The sequence below is a fragment of the Bos taurus genome, chromosome 3 (assembly GCF_002263795.3).
Source record: "Bos taurus isolate L1 Dominette 01449 registration number 42190680 breed Hereford chromosome 3, ARS-UCD2.0, whole genome shotgun sequence".
Classification (NCBI taxonomy): Eukaryota; Metazoa; Chordata; class Mammalia; order Artiodactyla; family Bovidae; genus Bos; species Bos taurus.
In genome coordinates this window covers 103,311,377-103,334,108 of record NC_037330.1, presented here as the reverse complement: position 1 = coordinate 103,334,108, position 22,732 = coordinate 103,311,377, and the positions used below count along the sequence as shown (strand labels likewise).

Here is a 22,732-nt window from a genome sequence, read left to right as displayed (position 1 = left end):
ACATCAGTGTCAACTGTTTGATCCCAGTAATGAACTTGACAAGTTGAAGATGAAATGAGAGAGCACTTAGGGAGCACGTGATGCCTCCCTGGCTCGCAGTAAAGACTGCTGTTCAGTCACAAGGCCCCGAGGCCCTGAGACCGACCACAAGCTGGACCCCAGCTGCTGGCTGGCTATAGGCAACAATGTGGAAGACTCACCGACACGACAGTGAAGGCTGTGTTGACGATGCCAGAGCCGATGGTGGCATACACGGGCTGCTGCACCCCCGCCTTCTCGAAGATGCTTGTGGAGTAATAGAAAACCTATGGGACACAGAGGTAGTCGGGGCTCAGCTGGGTGCCATGGCTCTTCCCCGGCCTCTGTCCCAGTGGGTGCAGAACACACGGTCAGTAAAGCATGAAGAAGACACTGCCCCAGGGCCCTTCTGAGTTTGCGTTTTAAAGGAGAGCTACTCCTCTGGCAGAGGTCCGTCTGCTGTTTCAGGTGTGGGATCTGTCCACAGCACACCTTGGGCCCCAGGGATTGGGGGGGGGGGGTGGTGGGCCACAGGAGAGGGTGGGTATGGGGCACTCACAGCGTTGATGCCGGACAGCTGCTGGGACAGCTGCAGCACCACGGCAATGAGGATGGGCTGGCGGTAGGCGGCTGAGCGGAACAGCTCCAGGATGGTGACCTTCTTCTCCCGCATCATCTGCCGGCTCTCCTCCTTCATCTCCTGCAGGTCGCGGGTCACGTCCGCGGTCCCACGCAGCTTCTTCAGCACTGAGGGGGCCGGAGGGAAAGCAGGGATGGCTCAGCGCGGGGAGGAGGCGGGGGCCGGGTGCGGGGAGGGGCAGGGCCCGCCGTACCGCTCTTGGCCCGGTTCTCCTCGTTGCGGTTAATGAGCAGGAAGCGGGGGCTCTCGGGGCAGAAGGGCAGCAGGATGCACTGCAACAGGGCTGGGATGAAGATGACGCTCAGCAGCAGGGGCCACAGTTCCTGGTTGCCCATGATGGAGTCCAGGCCGAACACCTGGGGGAGGCAGGGGTGGAGCAGCGGCTGTGAGCCATTGGCTCAGGGCTCGCTCCTGCCCCGCTCCGCCCACTGGCCTTTCCCTGCTTTAGAAAGAGGGCTCTAGTTCTGAGTCTAGTTGTGCCACTAATGTGAGGCTTAATTTCTCTGAGGGGCTTCCCTCATAGCTCAGTTGGTAAAGAATCCGCCTGCAATGCAGAAGACCCCGGTTCGATTCCTGGGTTGAGAAGATCCGCTGGAGAAGGGATAGGCTACCCACTCTAGTATTCTTGGGTTTCCCCTGTGGCTCAGCTGGTAAAGAATCCACCCGCAATGCGGGAGACCTGGGTTCGATCCCTGGGTTGGGAAGATCCCCAGGAGAAGGGAAAGGCTACCCACTCCAGTATTCTGGCCTGGAGAATTCCATGGACTGTATAGTCAGTCCATGGGGTCGCAAAGAGTCGGACCCAACTGAGCAACTTTCACTTAACATCTCTAAACCTTGGTTTCCTCATCTGTGACAAGGAAGAAGCAGGACCTGCTTAACAGCATTGGTTGGGGGTGGGGGTGCCTGGTGGGATAAGATAGCAGGATGGCAAATGTGTCTGGCAGGGGGCAGGGGGACTGCTACTCTGCCACAAGATGATTTGGGGATGGAGAAGGGAGAGCCCTGAGAGAGGGGAGTGTGTACGTATATACAGGTATTAGGGCCCGGAGGTGTGAGAGAGACGGCATGTTGAGAAACCAGTAGGCTGCCCTGTGCTTGGGTCCCCAGGGTGAGAAGAAAGGATGCAAGGCTGACTGGGCAGGGATGAGAAGGGCCAAGGCAACTGGACTTGCTCTCCCACCAGGAACGGGGAAGCGGGGAGGGTGATGAACGTGGTGTGTTCTTGGGACCTGTACCCTGGATGTGTCCACGAGGCTGTGCTCTGCAGGGCTGGAAGGCTGGGCGAGGAGTCGAATCTGGACACACACCCGGGGGACGGAGCCATGGGTGGGTGCTTACCTGGGCGATGAGGATGCCGACGACGATGCCTAGCTGGTGCAGGGTGCCCAGGGCCCCTCGAAGCTCCGTGGGGGATACCTCCCCCACGTACATGGGCACAAAACCAGTGGTCAGGCCGCAGTACACACCGATGATGAAGCGACCCAGGATCAGCATCTCAAAGGACTTTCCCAGTTTTGAGAAGCCCATGAGCACAGCGGACACGAAGGCCAGCAGGTTCATCATCAGCATTGAATTCCGCCTGGGGGGTGCAGGTGAGGAGTGGAGGAGGTCACAGGTCAGGCAAGTCCCTGGAGACCCCTGGAAACCCCAGGGGCTGGGTCACAGGTAATTCCCTAGGACAGGCAGGGAGGGCCCCCTCACCCCCTGACTCCAAGCTGGGACTCCCTGGGCAGGGCCAGAACCCCTTCTGCTCACCGGCCGAAACGGTTAACAAAAAGGCCCACGGAGAAGGAACCAATCATGCCTCCCACCGAGAAGATGGCCACAGACAGGGACCAGAGCGTGGTCAGCGTGGCGGGCGGGATGGGCTCCCCATAGCGCTGGACCCACGTCTGGTTGTAGAACTCTTCAATCACCTGCAGGAGAAGCAGCAGCCTGGTGGGCGAGGCCAGGACCCAGTCGTCCTCTTCTCTCACACTCCTCCTCAAAGAGGACCACTGTACCCCAGGATGCTGGAGGGGCCCCAGCCCCTGGTCCCTCCCCTTCTGTGGGCTTCAGTCCCCCCACCCCCACCTCCTCATGAGAAACAAGGGGCTGGACTCTGTCTGCGAGGGAGAGTGGTGCCAGCTCTCACACCTCCCCCAGGTGCAGGTTCCAGGGCCCTGTGATTTCTGGTGCTCAACAGGACTTTCTGGGGATGATGGAAGTGACCAGCACTGGGAGTTCAGGCAGTGCAGAGGGGCTCAGAGACAGTGCTTCCGCCTGCATGCCCCCTTTTCCTTCAAGGCGCCTAAGGCCACTGGCCACTCTGGCTCTCTCCCCAACCCCTCTTGCTGGGGAGGAAATACAGCTGAACAGAGGCCCTGGGAGGAAGGGAAGAGCAGGCTCACTTTGCACTCAGGGCCTAGTGTGAGCAACTTGCACCCAAATGCTCGTGACACCAAGCTGCTGCTTTCTATCCACCAAGCCCAGCCCCGCCCCCCGCCCCCCCCGCCCCTCCCGGCTGGCCTGGGAGATCCCCCTTGAAGGACCCACGGCCTCGTCCTCCCTCCCAGCTGGGAGGTTAGGGGAAAACCTACAGACAAGGAAGCAGTTCCAGGAACTGGAGACACCTGTCCTAGAGCAGGCCTGCCCGCTAGCCCTGCCCCCACCAAGGGGAGGGCCTGGCCGCCCAGGCCCAGGACTGTGGCAGGCAGGCAGCGCCGGTTCTGCCTGCGCACACTCAGTCTACTCTCAGGTGGCGCAGATATGTGCCCAGGGCCTCAGGACGGGCCAGACCCACCCAGCCACGTATGGAGCTGGGCACAGGGCCAGTGTACGCAGAAACAACTTCCTGTGTACCCATGCCATCACACACTCACACACACTCGTGCTCACATAATCTGAGTATCTCCGGCTTCAGCAAGTCACAAACCTGCACGCCCCTGCAGCCCTCACCACCTGCAGCTCAAACTCAACTCCACACCAGCCCATCCCAGGCGCACCCCTTGCCACCTCAAGTTTGGGTACACTGGGCAGTATGCAGTCTCTCACACAGTACAATTCCCGTCGACACTGCTCTTTGACTGTCCCTAACCTTCCCAAGCCCCACGGTCCCAGGAATGCCCAGTCAGTGATCTATTCGTCTGCCCAGGGAAGCTGGACTCAACCAAGTTCAGACTCAGCTCTACCCCTCATCTCCAGGGCAAGTATCTGTATCTCGAATGACGACATTAGCAATACCCACTTCATAGCGCTGTGGGGAACTAACGAAACGCACTTGCAGTGCTCACACGGTGCTTGGGACCACCGCTGAGCTGAGGAGCCTGCCACGTTTCGGTTCTGACTCAAGGGTAGCGCAGGCCACCAACAGGCTGGTGGAGCCTGCCCGTGGGTCAAAATCACGGCTCCTGGTGGTATGTCTGCCTTTGGCCTCTGCGCCATTTTCCCACCTTCCGCGGTTACTTCCCCTGAGGGCCCGCCCTGCCTTACCACTCCGAAACCTTTTGAAATCCAGCTCAGAGGGTTCCAGTAGTCTGTCTTCCCTGAGGGCAGGGACCCCAGCGGATTCTCCCCAGGGCCTGTCCCAGGGCTCACGCAGGATGAAGGAAGCCATGAAAGGGCTTAGGCTCTCCTCCCAGCAGCCCTTACTTCTACCAGGGGCACAGAAAGCAGATTTCAACCAAACAAACACAAAGTGCTTGTGTTCTTCAAGGGACAAACCCAACCCCAGAGGAGGACTGCTTGGGCACAGCAGTGCTCCATTTATCAGGCTCTGCAGAGAGCAAGCTGTCCTGGATAAGGGAACTGCCCAGATAAGTGACCCTCACCCCTCGGGGGCCCATTGTCTGGGTGGAAATCTCTCTCCCTCCTGTCCCTTACCCTCTGCTGCCCTAAGCAACTGGACGTACAAGCAGGGCTCGAGGGCACTCCTGACCTTGCGGCTCTGCAGGGCCAAGGTGAGATGTTTGCAGGTGGCATTTAATTTTTGCATTCTGTAGTTTACCCCCACCCTCTGTGGTTCAGATGCTTGTCTCACAGAGCTCTCCACACATCTGTTTTAAAATCTGCCAAGCCAGTTAATGAAGCTCGTTGGAATTGTGTGTAAAGAGTCAATATGTATAGTATTTAAGTACTGAGTGCTTACTGTCTAAATGGGTTTAAGGGCATGAGGCTGAGGTCTTTAACCTTCTCCTTGGGGTTTGGCTGGAGATGTTGAGGACCCATATGTAAGTGAGGTGTCGCCAGAGCCTCCCCAGTTACATCTCCTGAATGTGGTGACAAGTCAGAGGGACCAAACCCTGTCCTGGGCTTGCTCCTTCTTGGCTCTTGAGCCCCTTGCTGCTTTGACCACTGTATGGGGTTGAGGGAGGCTGAGCAGCCAGCCCCCTCTACCCTGGCCCCAGGTTCATCCTCTTCACCCCCAGCAGTACCTCCTGGCCGAGTGGAGGCTGCCTAGCAGGTTCTTGCCTCTGGAACTGGTGCTTGAGATTTGTGGGAAGAAGCCAAGTGAGGTTTTCCTTTCCTGCGTGTGGTGTATAGGCTCTCTGTCCTCCCCTGCTGGGGGTCCATGCCCTATGTGGGGGGTGAAGCTGACCCTTGGCTCAGGAAAGGCAGAGGATCCCTCAAGAACAGAAGAACCCTACACAGGGAGAAGTTCTAGGGTCACCTCTCCCACCCAGCCACTGCCCTCAGCATCATCCAGCAATGGCTGGGTGGCCCTCAGGGAAGAAGAGCCTCCGTAGTGTTAATCGCTCAGTTCTATCTGACTCTGTGCAACCCCATGGACTGTAGCCTACCAGGCTCCTCTGTCCATGGAATTCTCCAGGCAAGAATACTGGAGAGGGTTGCCATTTCCTTCTCCAGGGGATCTTTCCCAACCCAGGGATTGAACCTGGGTCTCCTGCATTGCAGGCAGATTCTTTCCTGTCTGAACACCTCCTTACTGCTTTCTTTAACTGGGTCCCACAGACCCAGTCTCCACATTGAGGCTCCTGGCAGCCTCCTCAGCCCTGGCTCACATGTACATCTTCTGAATGCTCCAGCCTGGTTATGAGTGGTTATGAGTCAGGGAGATACCCTTGGTCCTGCCACTGCCCTGCCTCCCACTCAGCAGGTCCCATCCCTCAAATTCACCTCCTAACCTGTCCTCCTCTCTACCCACGCAGCACCTGTCCTAGGTCTCACCTGGATTCCGCTCCTGACTCCTCCCACCCACTGAAGCCAGATTCCGATTCCCACCATTACTCCCAGACTTGGCAGTCAAGCCCTGGATGTCAAGTGGACCAGGCTCAGCCCTCCTTGTCTCTGCTCCCCGTCCCAGCTTGTTCCCAGTCCTTTCCCGCTGTGTGCTGAGAAGAAAGGGCGGGTCCTGGTCGGCCCTGGTGCCAGACTCTCTGTCCAGGCATCCCCTTATTGGAGCCAGAGGGCAGGGCTCACTCGGCGATACTGTTGGGGCCAGCTTGGAGAAGCAGGATGCCCTGGGCAACTGCCATCCCTTTCCAGTAACAAGCTTTTCCTCATTCCAGCCCTTCTCCTAGGGGTTAGGGTGGGAAGAGGTTTGTATCACGTCTGACACCCCCGTCCCTTCCATGCCTGAGTAACTGTGGGTGAAGGACCACACATCTGCCCGTCTAGAGCGGAAGTTCTGACTTCCTCTGTGTCAGGGCAGTGTCTGTAGTGAGGCTCTGGGCATGAGGCAGAACCCACTGTCTGGCACTTGCAGTAAGCTGTTTCATGCGTCACTGTTGTCTCAAGGAGAGAAGCCACCTCCTTGAGAGGAGCATTAGGGACAGAATTTTCCATTTTAAATTGCTGAAAAACAAAGCATTATCCTAAGGAACGTATAGTATGAGAAAGAACTAGGCACTTGCCTTGGGGAGTAAAGCTCTATCTTCAGACCTTGCTGTCAGCCCCAGGCCGAGGGACCCAGCAGGTCTGCAGAGCCCCAGGGCACAGACTTCATCTGGGGGTGGGCTGGGTGGGTGGTGAGGAGAGCTTTCAGATAAGATTACTCATGTTTACAGGTAGTGAGTCCCCTGTCAGCAGGGAGCATACAAGTCAAAATTTGGATCAGGGATTGGCATAAACAACTCATATAAAAGGCTAGATAGAAAATATTAGGGTCTGCTGACCACATATGGCCTCTCCTCTGTTGCTTATTTTTCTTCCCTTTCTCTTCAAACTTCTAAACATGGGAAAAATCATTCTTAGCTCACAGGCCCTACAAAAACAGGGTGCTGGCTGGATTTGGTCCCCCTGCCAACCTGTGTTCTAGAATTCCAGACTACTGCCAAGAGAAGGGGTGTATGCTTTGGAACTTCTGGCTGGTCTCAACTTCTTCCCTGGAGAGGCCTGGTCTTCTAGATGATTTGGAGAGGGAAATCAATGCTCTCTCAACCCTTTCTTCTCTCTTTTAGACGTACTGTCAGGATGAGGGGGGTTAAATAGCCACTCAGTCTTTGAGCTCCAGTTAGAAGGAAGAAAGGACCGGCTTGTCCAGTTCAGTCCCTATTTCCTATTCCTTCCCCACCTCTCCCCCACATCTGGGGCTGCCCCCACCCCTCAGCCCAGAGGGAATGTCTCCACAGCCAGCTCAGCCATGCTCCAGGGTCAGCTGGGAGTTCAGAGACAGATGCTCCAGATGGGGCTGGACAGATAGCTTCTGGGTCCCCCAGGGCCTCTCCCTGGGGCCTGGGGAAGAGGCCCAGGCAGCCAGATGGAGCTAGAAGCTGGGCTCCACCCCCAGAGCAGATGACTGGACCACCCAGGTTGCTTTTCTGGAAGAGTCCTGACCTGGCTTCTCTCCAAGTCTTCGCTCTGACCTCCTCACGGGTCCATGGCCTCTAGGGTCTCCCCTGCAAACACATCTTCATCTCCCCTGCTCACAGCTCACACCCTCAGGATGAAGTGTCTCTTCCCACCCCATGTGGCCACACCCCCACGTGGCAGTGCCATCTGAGCACCCCACACCTCTGCACCTTCACCTCGCCTCTCTTTTGCCTTCTGCCTGGTAAAGTGTTGGACACTTTCCCTCCTCTGGAGAGCCTTCACAATCACCTCCTCATTACTGCAGTGGTTCCCAAACAGGGGCAACTTGGTCCCCCTCTGCCCTGGGAGGGGGTGATGTTTGGAGGCATTTTGGGTTGTCACCCTGGTGGGGACAGAGGCCAGGGATGCTGCTAACCATCCTACGATGCATGGCACAGCCCCTGTAATGCCAAAGAACGATCTGGCCCCAAATGTCTACGGTATTGAGAAAAACCCTGGCCCAAGGGCTGATACCCTCTCCCTCCCCCTTGTCTGCTTCAACCGTCTGTCTGCATTTCCATTGCTGCCCTGGACAGCTAACTAGGACAGGTAACCGTGAGGCCCTGTGTGCTCCCTCTACACTAAATTTCGACATGGGCGCGGCCTGACTCATCTGGGTCCCAGCGCAGGGCTAGAGGTTGAAAGCACCGTCACTAATTGAAAAATAAGCCATGAATCTGAGGGACTTGAGAGATGACGGAGCTGTGACAGGCTGTCATGGTGTAAGAGGCTGTGCAGCTGTGTGTGGGAAACGGAGACGTCTGTGCGTGACTAAGCTTGACTCGGCCTGAAGTCGGAGCAGGGAGGAGCAGCTGGGTAGCAGTTGTTGGCATGTAAGAGTGTTTAGGCGTCTGTAAGTGCAACTGCCTTTTCTTCTACGGCTGGTCAAGAACACAGGCTGGAGCCAGGCTTCCTGGATTTAAATCCCAGCTTTATCGCCAGCTGTGTGTCCTTGGTTTAATTGCTTAACATCTCTGTTCCTCCGTTTCTTATAAAACAGGGATTACTGTGTCTACCTAATGGAGTTAATGTAAGTAACAATTAAATCACTATTTCTAATGCATTTGGAACAACAGCTGGCGCATGGTAAGTGAGCTGTAAGCTGTCAGAGTCTGTGTAAGTGGAGACGAGCGGAGGGGAGAGGGGCCCAGAGCTCTTTGGATCCAGGAGGAGATGCTGCCTGGGGCCTGGGCTGGAAAGCCCGTCTTGCCTCCAAGTACTTTCACTCACCAAGCTGGGCTGTCCTGGGCAGACCTCGCCTGCTCTCTAGACCAAGTTCCTCCTTTGGCAAACAAGGAACGTTGAGCCAACGGCCCGTCAGGCCCCTTCCAGCCCAAACGGTCTGGTTTCTGAGGGTGCCTCAGACTGCCTGACACTGTCCCCTGGCCAGGAACTCAAGGTTCCTCAATGGCCTTTAGTCATCCCTGTTGGCAGCTCGGCCATGTGGGGAGGTGAGGCGGTCCTCTCCACCCAGTGCGGTGGTCAGGATGCCCTTGCTCGTTTGTTTGCTCTCTGTGTGGCTGCGCTCCCCTCCACCCCAGGAGAGACAGGAGGCCTGGAGTCCATCTGTAGCTCAGCCTCTCACTCCCTGGGTGCCTTCAACTCAGCCTCCAGGCCTCCTTTATGAGCAGGAAGATAACCTTGGCCCTACCCACCGTGTGGGTCTTCTGTGGGGAGATAATTTATGAGAAGGTGCTTTGTAAACATTTAAGATAATGTTATGATTAATTAACCACTTCCAGGAGGAAGCCCTCTGGGGCCTCTTTTATGGGGGAGACCGAGCTCCTGGTAATTAACAGCAGCACTGGCATTCTCGGCTCTGGTGGGGCAAGGTCTCCTCTGCTGAGCAGGCCATCCCAGCCAGCGCAGCAGTTTCCCAAGAGAAGCGCTTCTACGAGTGGCCAGCCTTGTGGCATGGGCTGTCGGCGGGACACCACGCCACCGCATCTCTGCACAGGCCTGCGATTCCGCCCATCTGTCCCCTGGGGCTGGTTTGCCCTCCAAGGTCTAGCACAGCTGCCAACTCCTTCGCTAAGCCCTTCTTGTCTCTCCCGTCGGCCCTACCCCCAGCATTAGTCATTCCTTTCTCTCTGTTCCCATAGCACCGAGGAGCCCTCCACTATTAATACTCTCGCTGTTCCCAAGGAGTCTCCCCTCCCCACCCTACCCCCGCCCTCTGGATGGTTCTGGAGGGCAGGACAGGGCTCAGCTCTGACCGTGTGTCAGGCAGCTTCCTGAGGGCTGGGAGGTCTCTGCTGTGTTCACAGCTCATCCTGCCTCAAGTCTAGAACGCTGCTGGTTCGTCCCTGTGGAATGAAGGTGTTGGCAGAAGCACTGTGCCATCCTAGAATGATGGCTTTCGTGCCTCCCGAGGCAGGACCGTTGCCTCTGAGCCCCGCTGTCATCTCTCACTCTGGTGTCATCCTCTCCCCGCTCTTCACTTGTTAAGTTTATCACATTTGCTCCTGGTTGAGAAAATCTATGGCCAGGCTTATGAGAAGTTGTTTGTAAGGCGCATGAGTAAACAGGCAGAATGCCCAAGAGCACGCCCCCTGGAAACACCACGCAGGTCTCTCGCCTGGGTCCCCAGAGGTTGGCTGCCCAAGTAACCTTTGGACAGGTGCCCGCAAATGCTCCCGTGAACATTTACAACTGGGCCTCTGTGCTTCCCATTAGGCTTCCAGATTCCCTGCCCACCTGCCACTGAAATTCTCACCTTTCACCGGTAGCTGATTAGATGGGAGGCCCCGAGAACTGGAGGACGTCACTCTGGGTTTGTCCACGCCTGTGCCTTGGAAGTGTCTTAGTCCCTTCAGGCCAAGTGCAACCCCCACAGCCTCTGCTCCACCACTGCCTGCCTCCTTAAGGACCCCCTACCCCCCGCCCCAGCTTCACCCTCTCCTCTGCCGGTTCCTGACAACCCCTTTAAAAATGAAGTTTTTGTATTAAAAAAGAAAAAAATCCTAGCCCCACAACCCCTCTGGCGACCACTCCTTTCCTCCTCCTCCACCAGTCCCTGGGAAGGGCTGTCTCTGCTCTTCCCACCTCCCTTCTCCCTCTTCAGCCCACCGCAGGGGGCTTCTACCCATGGGACTCCGCTCCATCAGCCTTGGCAATGCAAGGTCACCATCGGGTCTTTTACATTCAGCCACACTGGGCTGCTGTGCCTGGGTCAGCCTCTGGAGCTCGACAGCATTCCCTCAGTTGTCCACATCCGAGCGCCTGTTCTTACCGACGGGTACTGCTCTAGGGACTGTGGACCCTCGTCCTCAGGCGCTTCCATTCTTTCTCTGGCTCAGGAGGATCTTGTCTCCCAGCTTAGAGGGGCCTGCTCTCTTCTTCCTCCTTCCCAGGACCTTCTAGCAGTGGGGGTGTGATCCAGGGCTTGACCTTCACTTCTCTTTTTCACTCACAGTCTTTCCAGGAGATCCTTCTCTACCACTAGTTGGATACCAGTGACCCAGCTGTTGGCTTTCTTCCCCTGGCTACCCTCCGAAGAAACAGACCCCTGTGTCCAAGTGTTTGTATGCTGTGTCACCAAACCTCAGTTCCTGCGTGTCCCACAGCCCTACCTTCTCTTTCTCCAGCCCTAATGTCAGTCAAAACTAGAAGCCAGTTTTAAACCCCACTCTCTCATCCTCAGGCTGAACCGATGACCAGCTCCTACTCAGTGTTTGTTTTTCTAACCCTCTTACAACAGCTGCCTTCTCACTGTTGCCTCGTCTCCAGTCTCACATTCTCAGACCCAGCCCACTGCACCAGACGCCTGAATCATTTCCCTAAAATGCAAATCTGACCCCCTCTGTCCTCTTCAATGGGACCCTATTGTTCCCACCCTGAAGGCCTTCCTCCCCAGCTCGGCCTCCGCGCTGGTGCCCGCGTGCCCATTCTCACTGTGCCCTGCCCTGCCGGGGGCTGGAGACTCTGCATATGAAACTGCCGACCACAAGGGCCCTCTGTGGTCTGCTTCTGGCTCACCTCGTCAGCCTCCCATCCTTCTGCCTCCTCCCATTCTACCCTAGTGACACACAGACTTTCTCTCCTCTGGGCACTTTCTTCCCACCTTTGTGGGCCCCTGCTTACTACAACCCTGTTCCGTTTCTGGAAAACTCCTCTATCCCGCTGCCAGAGTCCTAGTTCTGTCACTCCGTGTAACTCCCTGTGTGATCACAGTCAAGTGATCACTCCTGACATAGTGTCATCACTTAACCCAGTACTGTTCATCTCTGACTGTACACGAGAACCAGCTGGGGAGCTTTAAAACTTTGATGCCCAGACAACATCCCAGACCAGTGAGATCAGATGGTTAGTGTCAGGGGACTCCGGTGTGCAGTCAAGTGGAGAACTCAACCTCCCTCTTAAGACAGTACACACTTTGTATCTGAAAGGATTCCCAAAGGGAGCCGACTCTGGGGCACACACCTCAGCATTCTGCTCAGAGCACTTAGCAAAAGCAGGCTTGGGACTGTTCCAAGCATGGGCCCGAGGTTGCCCATGGAAAAGCCCCATCACTTCCACTGCAGCTGAGCATGACTCAGCAGGCCCAGACTTCCTGGTGACCTGCTCCCCAGCTTTGGGCATGGCTCCCACTGCCACCCTCCACCTCTTTGGAGGAGGCCCCACTCTGACTCCTGATTGCCACCCCACTCCCCCAAACAGGCCCGGATCCTCGGAAGCCAGCCACACTCACTTTCTGGCCTCACCCGTCTGGACGTGAACGTGTTCATAGGACTTGTCCACTCTCACTTTGTCCTGCCCAGGGAAGGTGTGGACTTTTAAACTGACAAGGTGGTTGGTCAGGAAGACGGCCAGAGATTGTGTAAACAAGAAAGTTTGGCTTCTGACTCCACATCCCCTAGCTATGTGACCTTGAGCCCGCTGGTCATTTCATCTCCCCTGAGCCGTGATTTTCAGGTCTATAAAGTGGAAATCACAGCCCGATGTTATGAATGTACACAGCAGGCCTGGTATAGAGGAGGGCCTTGTCACAGTCTCCTCTCCTGCCCCCTTCCTCTCCCCTCCTTCCTAAAGCAGTGGGCTGGCTAGGCTGGAGGTGCTCACTGGGGTCCCTCCCTGTCCGGACACTCAGGTGAACAAGTGAGAACAGATCTGGGTGTGTTGTGGGGAGAAGGGAGTAAACAGATATGTACCCCACCCTGGTTTCTAGGACAAGAAGCCATTTTTGCTTTGCCTGGCCCTGGGGCCTGCAAAGAGACAGGCGGTTTCAGCCTAGAGTGGGCTCCCTTACAAGGGAGCGTGCCACGTGTGGATGAGTGAGGGCACGGGTTCAGGGACCACCTGGCGAGGAGGTCACCGAGGCAGACTGATGTTGCTTCCTGGCTCCATCTCTTACTAGCTGGTGATGCCGGGCAGGCTCTGGCCATTCCCCACACCTGCAGGGTAGGAGTGGGAGTGGCTACCTGCCTGCCTGCCTTACAGTGCGGTGTGAGCAGCAGGTGAGAGAATCACCAAGGCAGCCTCTGTAACCCAAGGGCCACGTGAATGCAGCACTACACGGAGCATGGCTGTGTTAGGTGGGAGGTTGGTCGAGATGATCTGTAAAGATCCCGCAACTCTGTGGGCCTTAAGATTCCAAGGCCAAAGCTACGAGTCTGTAACCCGTTCAGGGTCAGAATACTCGCTGGTGATGTCTCCAACATCCAAGAGGCAGGGTGAGCGTGCATGTGGGTGGGGTGTGGCGAGGGTGCACAGCAGAGCCTGCTGGTGCTGAGAAGCTAAGGGCGGGACAGCACTCACCTTCTGGGGGGCGTTGATGACTCCAGTGTTGTAGCCAAACTGCAGGGAGCCGAGCACTGCCCCTCCCACGGCCAGCATGAGGCGGCCTGTCAGCTTCTACAGAGGAAAAAAAAAACCCACACTGTTACAGGCATGTTGGGGCCCAGGTTACTAGAGGGCAGGGCTTGGCTGGCAGGTTCCCATTCAGATATCTTGCCTGATTCCTGGCACCACACCAGCCCTTCTCCCAAGAAACTTGGCCACTTCCTGACCTCAGGTGCCCAAACCAGCCCTGCCAACTTCTAGACATGGGGCTGGCCAGACTCATTCCTGGGGAGAGGGGAATTAGGGTCTTCTCTCTCTCTGTAGTCAGGGCCTGGCATTCACCTCATTGCCCTGGTGAATCCTGGGGTTGAGGTGGCCCCAGATTCTGATTAAGAGGTCCAGGAACCACTGCAAGGGGGTGCCGAATGATGTGGGAAGAGCAGCATAGATGGGTGGGGGAAGTACCCTGGATTTGGGGATGAGGATGCAGGTTTCCAATTCCAGCCCACTGACTTCCTTGCGCTGTGAATTCCACCAGGTAGATCCCTGTCCCTACTCCTCCAGGGCCCTTTTTGCTGCAAACCCTTGCCTCTAGTCACAGGGCAGATACCAAGGTGGAGACCAGTTCCAACTCACTCAGCGGGTTGCAGAGAACCAGGCTGAAGCTCAGGACAACCATCCCGAGACCACGAGCTTCCCGGGTTGTTTGGACACAGATGACATACCAGCCAGGAATGTGTTGCTAAAGTAACACAAGGTGAGTAAGAGTGCTGGGTCAAGGTGTTTCCAATGGGCAAAGGGCTGGGGCAGAAAAAGGGTGGGGGTTTGTGTCTCGCGGAAGTCAAGGGCAGGAAGGCGGCAGGCAGGGAGGAGGCCAGCCGGCAGGAGGGCCTGGGTGAGTGAGGTGCCTTGCTAGAGAAAGGGAGAGAACTTTTTTTTACCCCTTGTAAAATGAAGAAGCCAGTTAAGGCAGGCTCTTAACTAACCGAAAGAACGGAGCCTGGGGGTGGGACGCCGAAGAAACAACGGGTATTCACCAGGTGCATCACACACCAAACTTGGCACTGGAGGGGAGGGGTGGAGGCACAGGTCTGGAGCCACACCTACCTGCGGAGGGGAGAGCCTCAGCTCGGCCACGGCCTTGCTATGGGCCTCGGCCTCCCCCGCCAGAACACAGAAGCAGCCCTGACTTCAAGATCCTCACAGATACTGCTGGGTTTAGGTGTTAATTAGACAAGTTCCTAGTATGGTCTTTTCATTCTCTAGAAACCGTCAGACCAACGATTGCAAAAGCCAAGGTTCTCACGTCAGAGGCTGAAAAAGAGGAAGGAGGTTTCGGCCAGCCGGAGTTCAGAGCCCATTTCTTGTTGAGGCGGCAGGGGAGAAGCTGGGTCCTTCCTTCCCACGGCCCCTTTCTGGCCAAACTCTGGTCACTCATCCTAGACGGTGGGGCTTTCCTCCTGGCAGGCTGCACTCCTTTTCAATCCGGCCCCTCACAGCCCACCCTAGCACTCCCAGAGCGTCCTCGCAACTGCCTAGGGAGTCTTCAGACCCTGGACTGTCAGTTCCAAGTGGGTGGTGAACACCAGACAGACCTCCTCTGGGAAGGGGCCCGGCTGAGCCCAACTCCCAGAGTGACCAATGGGACTAAGTAAGAGGAAGATATCCCAAGGACAGGAGGGCTTGACAGTGGCTATTGAACCCCACACATGGGAGCTTTCTGCCTGTGAGTCACAGGCGTCAGCTTGGGGCTGGCCTTGGGGTTGGCCATCATCTGATACTAATGGTATTCAAGATATGTATTTTCCTGGTACACACAAGAATAAACAGGAACTAGCAATGCAAACCTATGATTTGAAGAAATGTGGCATGGCTATTAAATAGGGTACCTAAAAAAGAAAGCTCTTTAGGTAGAGATTTGGGATATTCCTCTTGTTATAATTAAGTAAGAAGCAAGGCTTCAGAACGGTGTGTTGTATGGTATGCTACCTTTTGTGTGGAGGAAAAAAAGGCCGGGGTTGGGGAGAATATACATACCTCTTTACTTAAAAGAATGTACAAGAAAGGTAGCAGTGTACCTTGGGGATCTGGGTGGCAGAGGCAGGGTAGAAGGAACATTTTCATTTTCCATCCTTTTGTACATTTTGTCATTTTGTAGCACATGAATGTATCACCTATTCAAAAATATTTTTTACAAGTCTTGTGGTTTCATATTATTTAGAACACAGCAATTGAAACAAACCTAAGTGAAAAATGATACAGATGATATGCAGATCTGGTAAAAATCGAGCCCTTGCCTGAATGACACCCCAGGAGGGGCTCTGTGGGGGATCAGTACTATTACTACAGGCCCTGTCTCAGTCTGGCTCTGATGTGCCAGGGGTCTCTGGGCCTCTGAAGTCAGTCTTGGGGGCCCCACTGAGCAGCTGTGGCTCTGGGAGTGGGGGCTGCCACCTGTCAAGGTCAAACTCTGCTTTAGAAAACCTGCCCACCCAACAACGGGGTTATATGCACTCTACCCAGGCAGGCTGTTGCATCAGGACCTACTAAAAGGCTCAGTGATTCGTGCTCCCAGCCCTTTCCTGACATCAAGGAAAAGCATTAGGTCCATTGGGAAGGGGGAAACTGGTATGATCTGAGCTTCATCCAGGGCACTACGGGAGCCCTGCAGGGACAAACTTCTAGTTTCACCTGGGATGATCAATCAAAGGTGGGTTCCTGGGAGGTGACACTGGAGTTGGGCCGTGAAGGACATGCAGGGAGTCTGCCAAGGGGAGAAGCGGTGGCAAGACTGCATTCCAGGTAGACAGGACAGTATGTGCAGGGGGAAGCGGGGGGGCCCGGCACAGTTGGATCCATGCTCAGTGTGGCTGGATGCTTGATGCAGGGGAGGAGCATGGCCCTGCTCCTGGGTAGGCACACAGTGCCCATCTCTGCCCCTGCTGCTCCCACCATGCCCAGCATGATCACTACTGGACTAGGAACCAGGAGACCCAGGCTGAAAGGCAGAGTGCTGTTTCCCTTCACCTTGACATTGGTCTTTGTGGTAGCTTTGACTCTGGGTCTCAGTTTCCTCACATGGGAAATGGGGTAAGAGTGCCTTCCCTAAAGGCTTGCTGTTGAGATCTGGGTCAATGCCCATCATGGAGCCAGCAGAGTTCACTTGACAGGTGTCTGCTGAATCAGGGAGGGATGGGAAGCCATCTGCCTCCACCAGCCCTGTGGCTGGAACTGAAAGGCAGAGATGCAGTCCATTCATTCAGCGTGTATTTATTTAGGTGCCAAGCTGATGGACTAGTTGATGAGAAGGGTTCCAAGTTCCACAGCTCATGGCTTTCTCATGGAAGCCTTTTATAGAGGTGGAGGAGCAACGCAGAGCCCAGAATCTGAGAGCCCTGGCCACCTATGACCACCTCTGGGGATGGGGCTACCTTCTAGAACACCCCTTGCCATTCCAGACCTTTGCCCTTGCTGTGTCCTCTATAGTCTCCAGCTTCTGCTCCAAGCAGTTGGGGAATACCCAACTGCTGTTCCCCCACGACACTGGGAACTGAATGGGACCTAGAGTGCCCAGAGTAGGATGCAGAGCTGAATGTTTGTACAAAGGTAACCGGTCACTTTTGAAATGTTTTGGGCAAAACTGGCTCTGTGAGTATTTATTCCCCCCCAGCACAGCATTCATCCTAACAGATTCCAACTTGATCATGTAGCAAACCTCTGATGAGGACTGGAACATCAGCTCTGAGGGGTGGAAAAAGCCTAATAGTAGCTCTCCAGCCTCCACCCCACCCCACCCCACAGGGAGGTAAAGGCCTCTGAGTTCAAACCCTGATTCTCTGAGGGGTGCCCCAGCCAAATGCCTGGGCTCAGGGCCCTGCACAGAGGCGGCTCTCACGCCCCCATCCCTCGCCATCCCCACCCCAATTCTGGGGGTCCTGAGGCCCACTGAGAGCTCTCCTTCTCCCAGGAAGCCACCCATGAGGTGTCTGCCAGCTTTGGGACCTCTCCTCCCACACACGGAGATGCCGGGGGGCCTGGCCAGGTCACATAATTTGCCGAACGTCATGCGTGGCCTTTTGACCTGCACCTGTGGGCCGGGCCTTTCCCTGGCACATGCTCCAGCCCTGGGCTCTCCTGGTCAGTACTGGCAGAGGGAGGGCATGTGGCCACGCCATTGAGGTAGGTCATTCCCTGTGGGAGGAGGGTCTGTGGGGAGGGTCCCGGAGCCGGGATGAGCCACGGGTGGCTCGTATCCCTTCCTCCTCCCACAGCTCCCACATCCGGTGCACTAGAGCAAGGAACAATGACTGTATGGCCCTCAGTTCTAAGGAAGGTGGGGCAGGGGCTTATTGGATCCATGACAGCTCCTTTTTAATTTATTTTGTGTACATTTCTTTTCTAAGATTTCATTTGAACAAAATTCTGGTCAATACAAAAAGAAGCCCAAGAAATTGCAGAATTGCTGTAATGCTCTCCCATGATAGATGGGGAGCCTAAGGCCAGAAGGTAGGGGCCAGGATACTCAGCAAACAGAAGCCAGTCCTGGGACTTGAGTTCTTTGGATTCCTGGACAGAAATTTTACTCTTTGAACTCTTCCAGCCTTCCAGGTCTTTTTAAGAAGAAGTGTGATAACCCTGGGAAGCATGACCTTCAGGTGACCTGAGGCATTTATTTACTCCTCTCCAAACCCTTTTCTTCAAACCTTCCAGGGATGTCAGGGCTTCTGCACGGCTGAGCCACCCCTGCACACCACGGTGGCCCTAGAGGCAAGAAGGTGCTCATCAATCTTTAAAGCAGAGAGTAGAGGAGGGAGCTGCCGCTTTTATCAGCACTGGCAGCACCAGCCAGGCCCCAGGCAGCGTGCCAGGGCTGCTTCCACATCCTGATTTAACCACCACCACCAGGCTATGGGGGAGAGATTGCTCTCGCTTCACAGAGGAGAGCACTGGAGGCTCAGAGAGGGAAAAATGGATGGCCAGAAGGCCTTTGGCTGCTGCGAAGCCTCATTTCGAGGGGTCTCTGCTGCCAAATCCTTCCTGCTCACGTCCTCCCTCTGCTTCCGGGTACTGGTGCCCGAAAGGAAACAAGGTTTCTACCTGGTGCTTCCTTCCTATGTAGGTCACATTTCATCCCAGCAACTTGCTGTGCCTTGCCCTGTCTGAGCCAGGACAGCCCAGACCCACACTCAGAAACCTCTTGGCCACTTGGGTTGATTTTGCTCTAAGCCCGGGTTAGTCAACTACGGCCCGTGGTCATGGTCAAATCCAGCCTGCCAGCTAAGAATGGGTTTTACGTTTTTAAGTGGCTGGGGGTGGGGGGCGGGGAGAGAAGACCAAAAGTTTGCAATACATGAAAATTATATTAAATTCAAATTTCAGGGGAGTTCTCTGGTGGTCCAGTGGTTAGGACTCAGCACTTTCACTGCTGTGCACCTGGGGTTCAATCCCTGGCCGGGGAACTAAGATTCTGCAAGCCACACGGTACAACCAAATAAAAAAAAAGGTTCAAATTTCAGTTACCATTAATAACATTTGATTGTAACACAGCCATACTTGTTTGTGAAGACTGTATTGTTTATGGCTCCCTTTGTGCCACAACAGCAGACCATGCGGCCCACAGAACTGACAATATTTACTTACTATTTGGCCCATTACAGAAAAAATTTGCCAATCTCTACTTTAAGTCCCAGGTGCTCTGAATGGCTGTGTGCAAACCCAACATATGATAGCTGCACAGGATTTTTCAAAGCCTTCCAGGCAAAACCAGATCACCTTTCAAAAAGATGTTAAGTGCAAACAAACAACTGACTCCTTGAGCCAGCACCTGGGCATGTAGAGAAGCCAACACCCCAGAGAGGGACCTGTTCAGTGGGGAGGTGTGCCCCTATTTGACTATGAAAAGATTAACTTGATAAGACTATGGGAATATGCAACCCCAACACTCTCAGCTGACAAGGTTAAGTCCCAGCTCCCCTACTTGTATGACCTTGAAAAAGTTCCTTCTCCTAAGATCTCCTGTTCTTCATAAAAGAGGCTTCCTAAGAATAAGAAGTTATATTACTAAGGAAAGGCAGTACTTGAGGGCAGGTCCCCTACACCGTTCTGGTCAATGGAGATTCAGCAACAAACTAAACTGAATCCCTGCTTCATGGAAATTGATATTTTAGATGGGGCAGCAGTGGGTGGAGTGGAAGGCAGAATATAAATACCTAAAATATATCAGGTAGTGAGTGGCATGAAGAAAGAAAATGATGGGGACAATCACTTAATTCTTAATTAGGCAGGACATCTTATAGTGGAATATTATGCAGCTGTTGGAAAGAATAAAACACACCTATAGGTACTTGATATGAAAAGAGTGCCAGGGAAGAAAGAAAAGTAGTAAGCAAGTATAGAACGAACACTGTGTGTAAGGAAGGAGGAGATAATCACTTTATATCACGGCAAGTGCTGAAATGTGCAGAGACAAACACCATAGGTATTGGTGGGTGAACAGGATGGAATGCACAGGGCTATACTGAACTATGTACTAGTGAACTAGTGATCAAGTACACTAAATTCCATTTATAGGCACATATATACACATGCACAAAAAGAGGTCTGGGAGGGGTAAATACCCAATGATTACAACTGGGAGAAGATGTTCACTCTTACTTTGCATGCTTCTCTATACTTGGCTCCATTACTTCTGTAACTTAAAAAAAACTTGCAACCTGACCTAGAGAGGTAGGTATTATTTCTGTTGTTGTTTAGTCGCCAAATTGTGTTCAATTCTTTGAGACCCCACGAATTGTAGCCCACCAGGCTCCTCTGTCCATGGGATTTCCCAGGCAAGAATATGGCAGTGGGTTGCCATATCCTTCTCCAGGGGATCTTCCTAACCCAGGGATTGAATGTATGAGTCCTGGATTGGCAGGCAGATTCTTTACCACTGAGCCAGTTACAGTTGGGGAAAAAAGCTCCAGTAGGAGGTATGGCTGGCTTGGGGTGAAATGGTAGAGCTGTTTCCAGTGGAGCCCTTTCCTCCTCACTCCCCAGTGAGCTCTGGGCTAGGTGATTTGGGCAGATGTCCTGTCCAGCATAGGCCTCAGTAGCCAAAGGTTCTCTAAGCTGGGGTCTGGCAAGAGCTCTCTCCCCTTCCAGGGTGCCAAGGCCCTAGGGAAGCAAAAGCCAGCAAAGTGTTGGTGCTGAAGTCTTAGAAAGGGTCAACTGTCCTCAGTCTACCAGAGTTCAAGGTGTGGGAGCCCTGCTCAGTTACTGCAAAACCCCAATGTCTACGCATTACCCACTGCCTCCCTGGCCTGGAGGTTGGACAGTAGAGCCTTAGGCTCCACTCCACTCCTCCCATGGATGAGGCGGATAACAGCTGGAGGTTTGTTGTGGTGGCCAGGCCTAGACACAGCCTCTCTGAGCACAGTAGTCCAACCAGGAGGCTTCTCAGCCTCCACTATCCTGGGGACGCTGAGTGACTTTGTTACCTCTCTGCCCAGGAGTGAGGTGGGGGAAGGGTGAGGTTGCAGGTCCCAAGCGAATGCTGCACAGTTCTCCTTTGTCCTAGGCCTCCCCAGCTCTGCCAGCTAGGGTCAGGTGGGTTGGGAGTTGGGGGAGAACTGGATGACTGTATCCCTGGAGCTGGAGCAGAGCTCTAGGCCCTGACATCCTGTGATCAGGAGGCGCTGGGTAAAGCTGAGCTCCTTGAAGTCACAAGCTGATTATGGGAGGATTTGGGGTTGACCCAGCTCCAGGCCAGTTAGGGTTGGTCCCGAAACGGCTCAGCATGGGACAAGGATCATCATAGAGATGTTTACAATGTCTGCACACCCAAACTGGACGTGCAAAGGGTCCTTCCATTTAAAATAGCCACCACCCTGGTTTAGGGCACTGGACCAGTCTCACCACAAGCGCCATGGGGAGTGAACCTCCATTTTATGGGGAGGAAACCCAAGGCTGAGGAGAGTCACATCCCCAAGGTCATAGTGTTGTGAGGATGTCTTGCTTCCTTTCACAGAAGGCTTTCAGCTGTCAAATTATATCTAACCCAACTATTAGACTGCACCCAGAAAGAGCCTGGAAAGTCCTGGAGTCTGAGAAGTCCTGCTCATTTGGGGTGAACAGAGGGTGACACAGAAAAGATGGGTGTGGAAGAGGAAGTATTTAAAAAAAAAATTAGCGAAGAACATCTCAAATTTTTGGACAGCTGTATCTTGGTTAAGCTTCTTTCCTTCTCTGGCCTCCGTTCTCATCTGTCAAACAGAGGGTTGGGCCATGCACTGGAAGGTCCCTGCTGGGGACTTTCCTTTATCTTCTTGGGCCATCCTAGAAAGGCTGGCAGTGTGTTTTGTGGTGAGAGGCTAGTTTACGACCTTGGAAAAGTCATTTTCCACTGAACCATGATGTCATCATGTCTTGGTATCACCCTCACAGGGAAGGCAGGGCAGCCCCATCAGTGGACCCATCTCGGGGCTTGGCACTCTCACCCATGTTCTGCTCTGCAAACCAGCTTCCTGACAAACCCCAAGTGGAGAAGAACTGGCCAGTTGGAACTTTAAGGATTTGCCTGAACAAGTGATACAGCCCTGGTATGCTGGGGCTCTCCAAAGGCTCCAATTGCCAGAATGCCAGACTTCTGGACAGAGGCTGCAACCTAGGTAACCCCAGGTCACCTAGGGCCCAGGTAAGTGCAATGCATCATGGGAGTCCAGAGAAGCAAGGGATATTTATGGAGCATCCATGGGGACAGACAGACACATTTATTTCTGAGTTCTTGCAGACACTCTAATGATGAAAATGACATCATTCTGTGGACGCGGTAATTGAGCTAAAGCTGGAATTCAAAACCACAAATGCAGGACTTCAAAAGCCTATGCTCTTTGTACCTCTGAAGGGTTGAGGAACCCCGCAGATTTCTCATTTCTCCTTTGTATGGAGGGTGGAGTCGGCAGAGGTCCTGGCGTGTGATTAGGGTGCCAGGAAGGACTAGTTGAGGGGTCTTCACAAAGGGTTGGGCGAGACATCTGGGGGCAGGACTCACCCTTGTCTGCTGCCCAGTAGGGAGTGTGAGCAAACTCCCGGCTGGAACAAGAGGGTCTTCAACTTGTCTCCTCCCTACTTTTCACTCAGGTAAACATTACAATGAGCCACGGAGAAGTACCACAAAGTGCAGGGAAGTCAGATGAGTCAGTTCCCAGTTCTAAGGAGATGAGGAGGAACATAGCAAAGCGAACTTCAGAATCAGACACCCCTGGATTTAAGACCTTGGGCGAGAGATATATATATAACCTCTCCAGGCCTCAGTTTAACCTCCTGCACAAAAGGACTGGGTGTGCTGATTGAGTCAGCAAATCCAAAGGGAAGGGCTCTTTTCTAGAATGTATACAGGATGGTCTATAGAAGGTTTAGCAAAAAAAAAAAAAAAGATTTTTTTTTTTTTACTATAATTGCTATCTGTATTTGCTTTTTGAAATTTCTACTTTATGTACTCATATAATCAATTATTATAAC

The 22,732-nt window shown here is 54.1% G+C and overlaps 1 protein-coding gene across 1 annotated transcript in view; it reads right to left on the bottom strand.

Moving 5' to 3' along the window:
* SLC2A1 (solute carrier family 2 member 1) overlaps positions 1–22,732 on the bottom strand; it is a 28,201-nt gene that overhangs the window by 3,200 nt on the left and 2,269 nt on the right. The window contains 6 exon segments of the mRNA NM_174602.2: positions 201–305; positions 578–765; positions 852–1,014; positions 2,000–2,240; positions 2,417–2,577; positions 13,208–13,303. Of these exon segments, the coding sequence (NP_777027.1) occupies positions 201–305; positions 578–765; positions 852–1,014; positions 2,000–2,240; positions 2,417–2,577; positions 13,208–13,303 (954 nt within the window).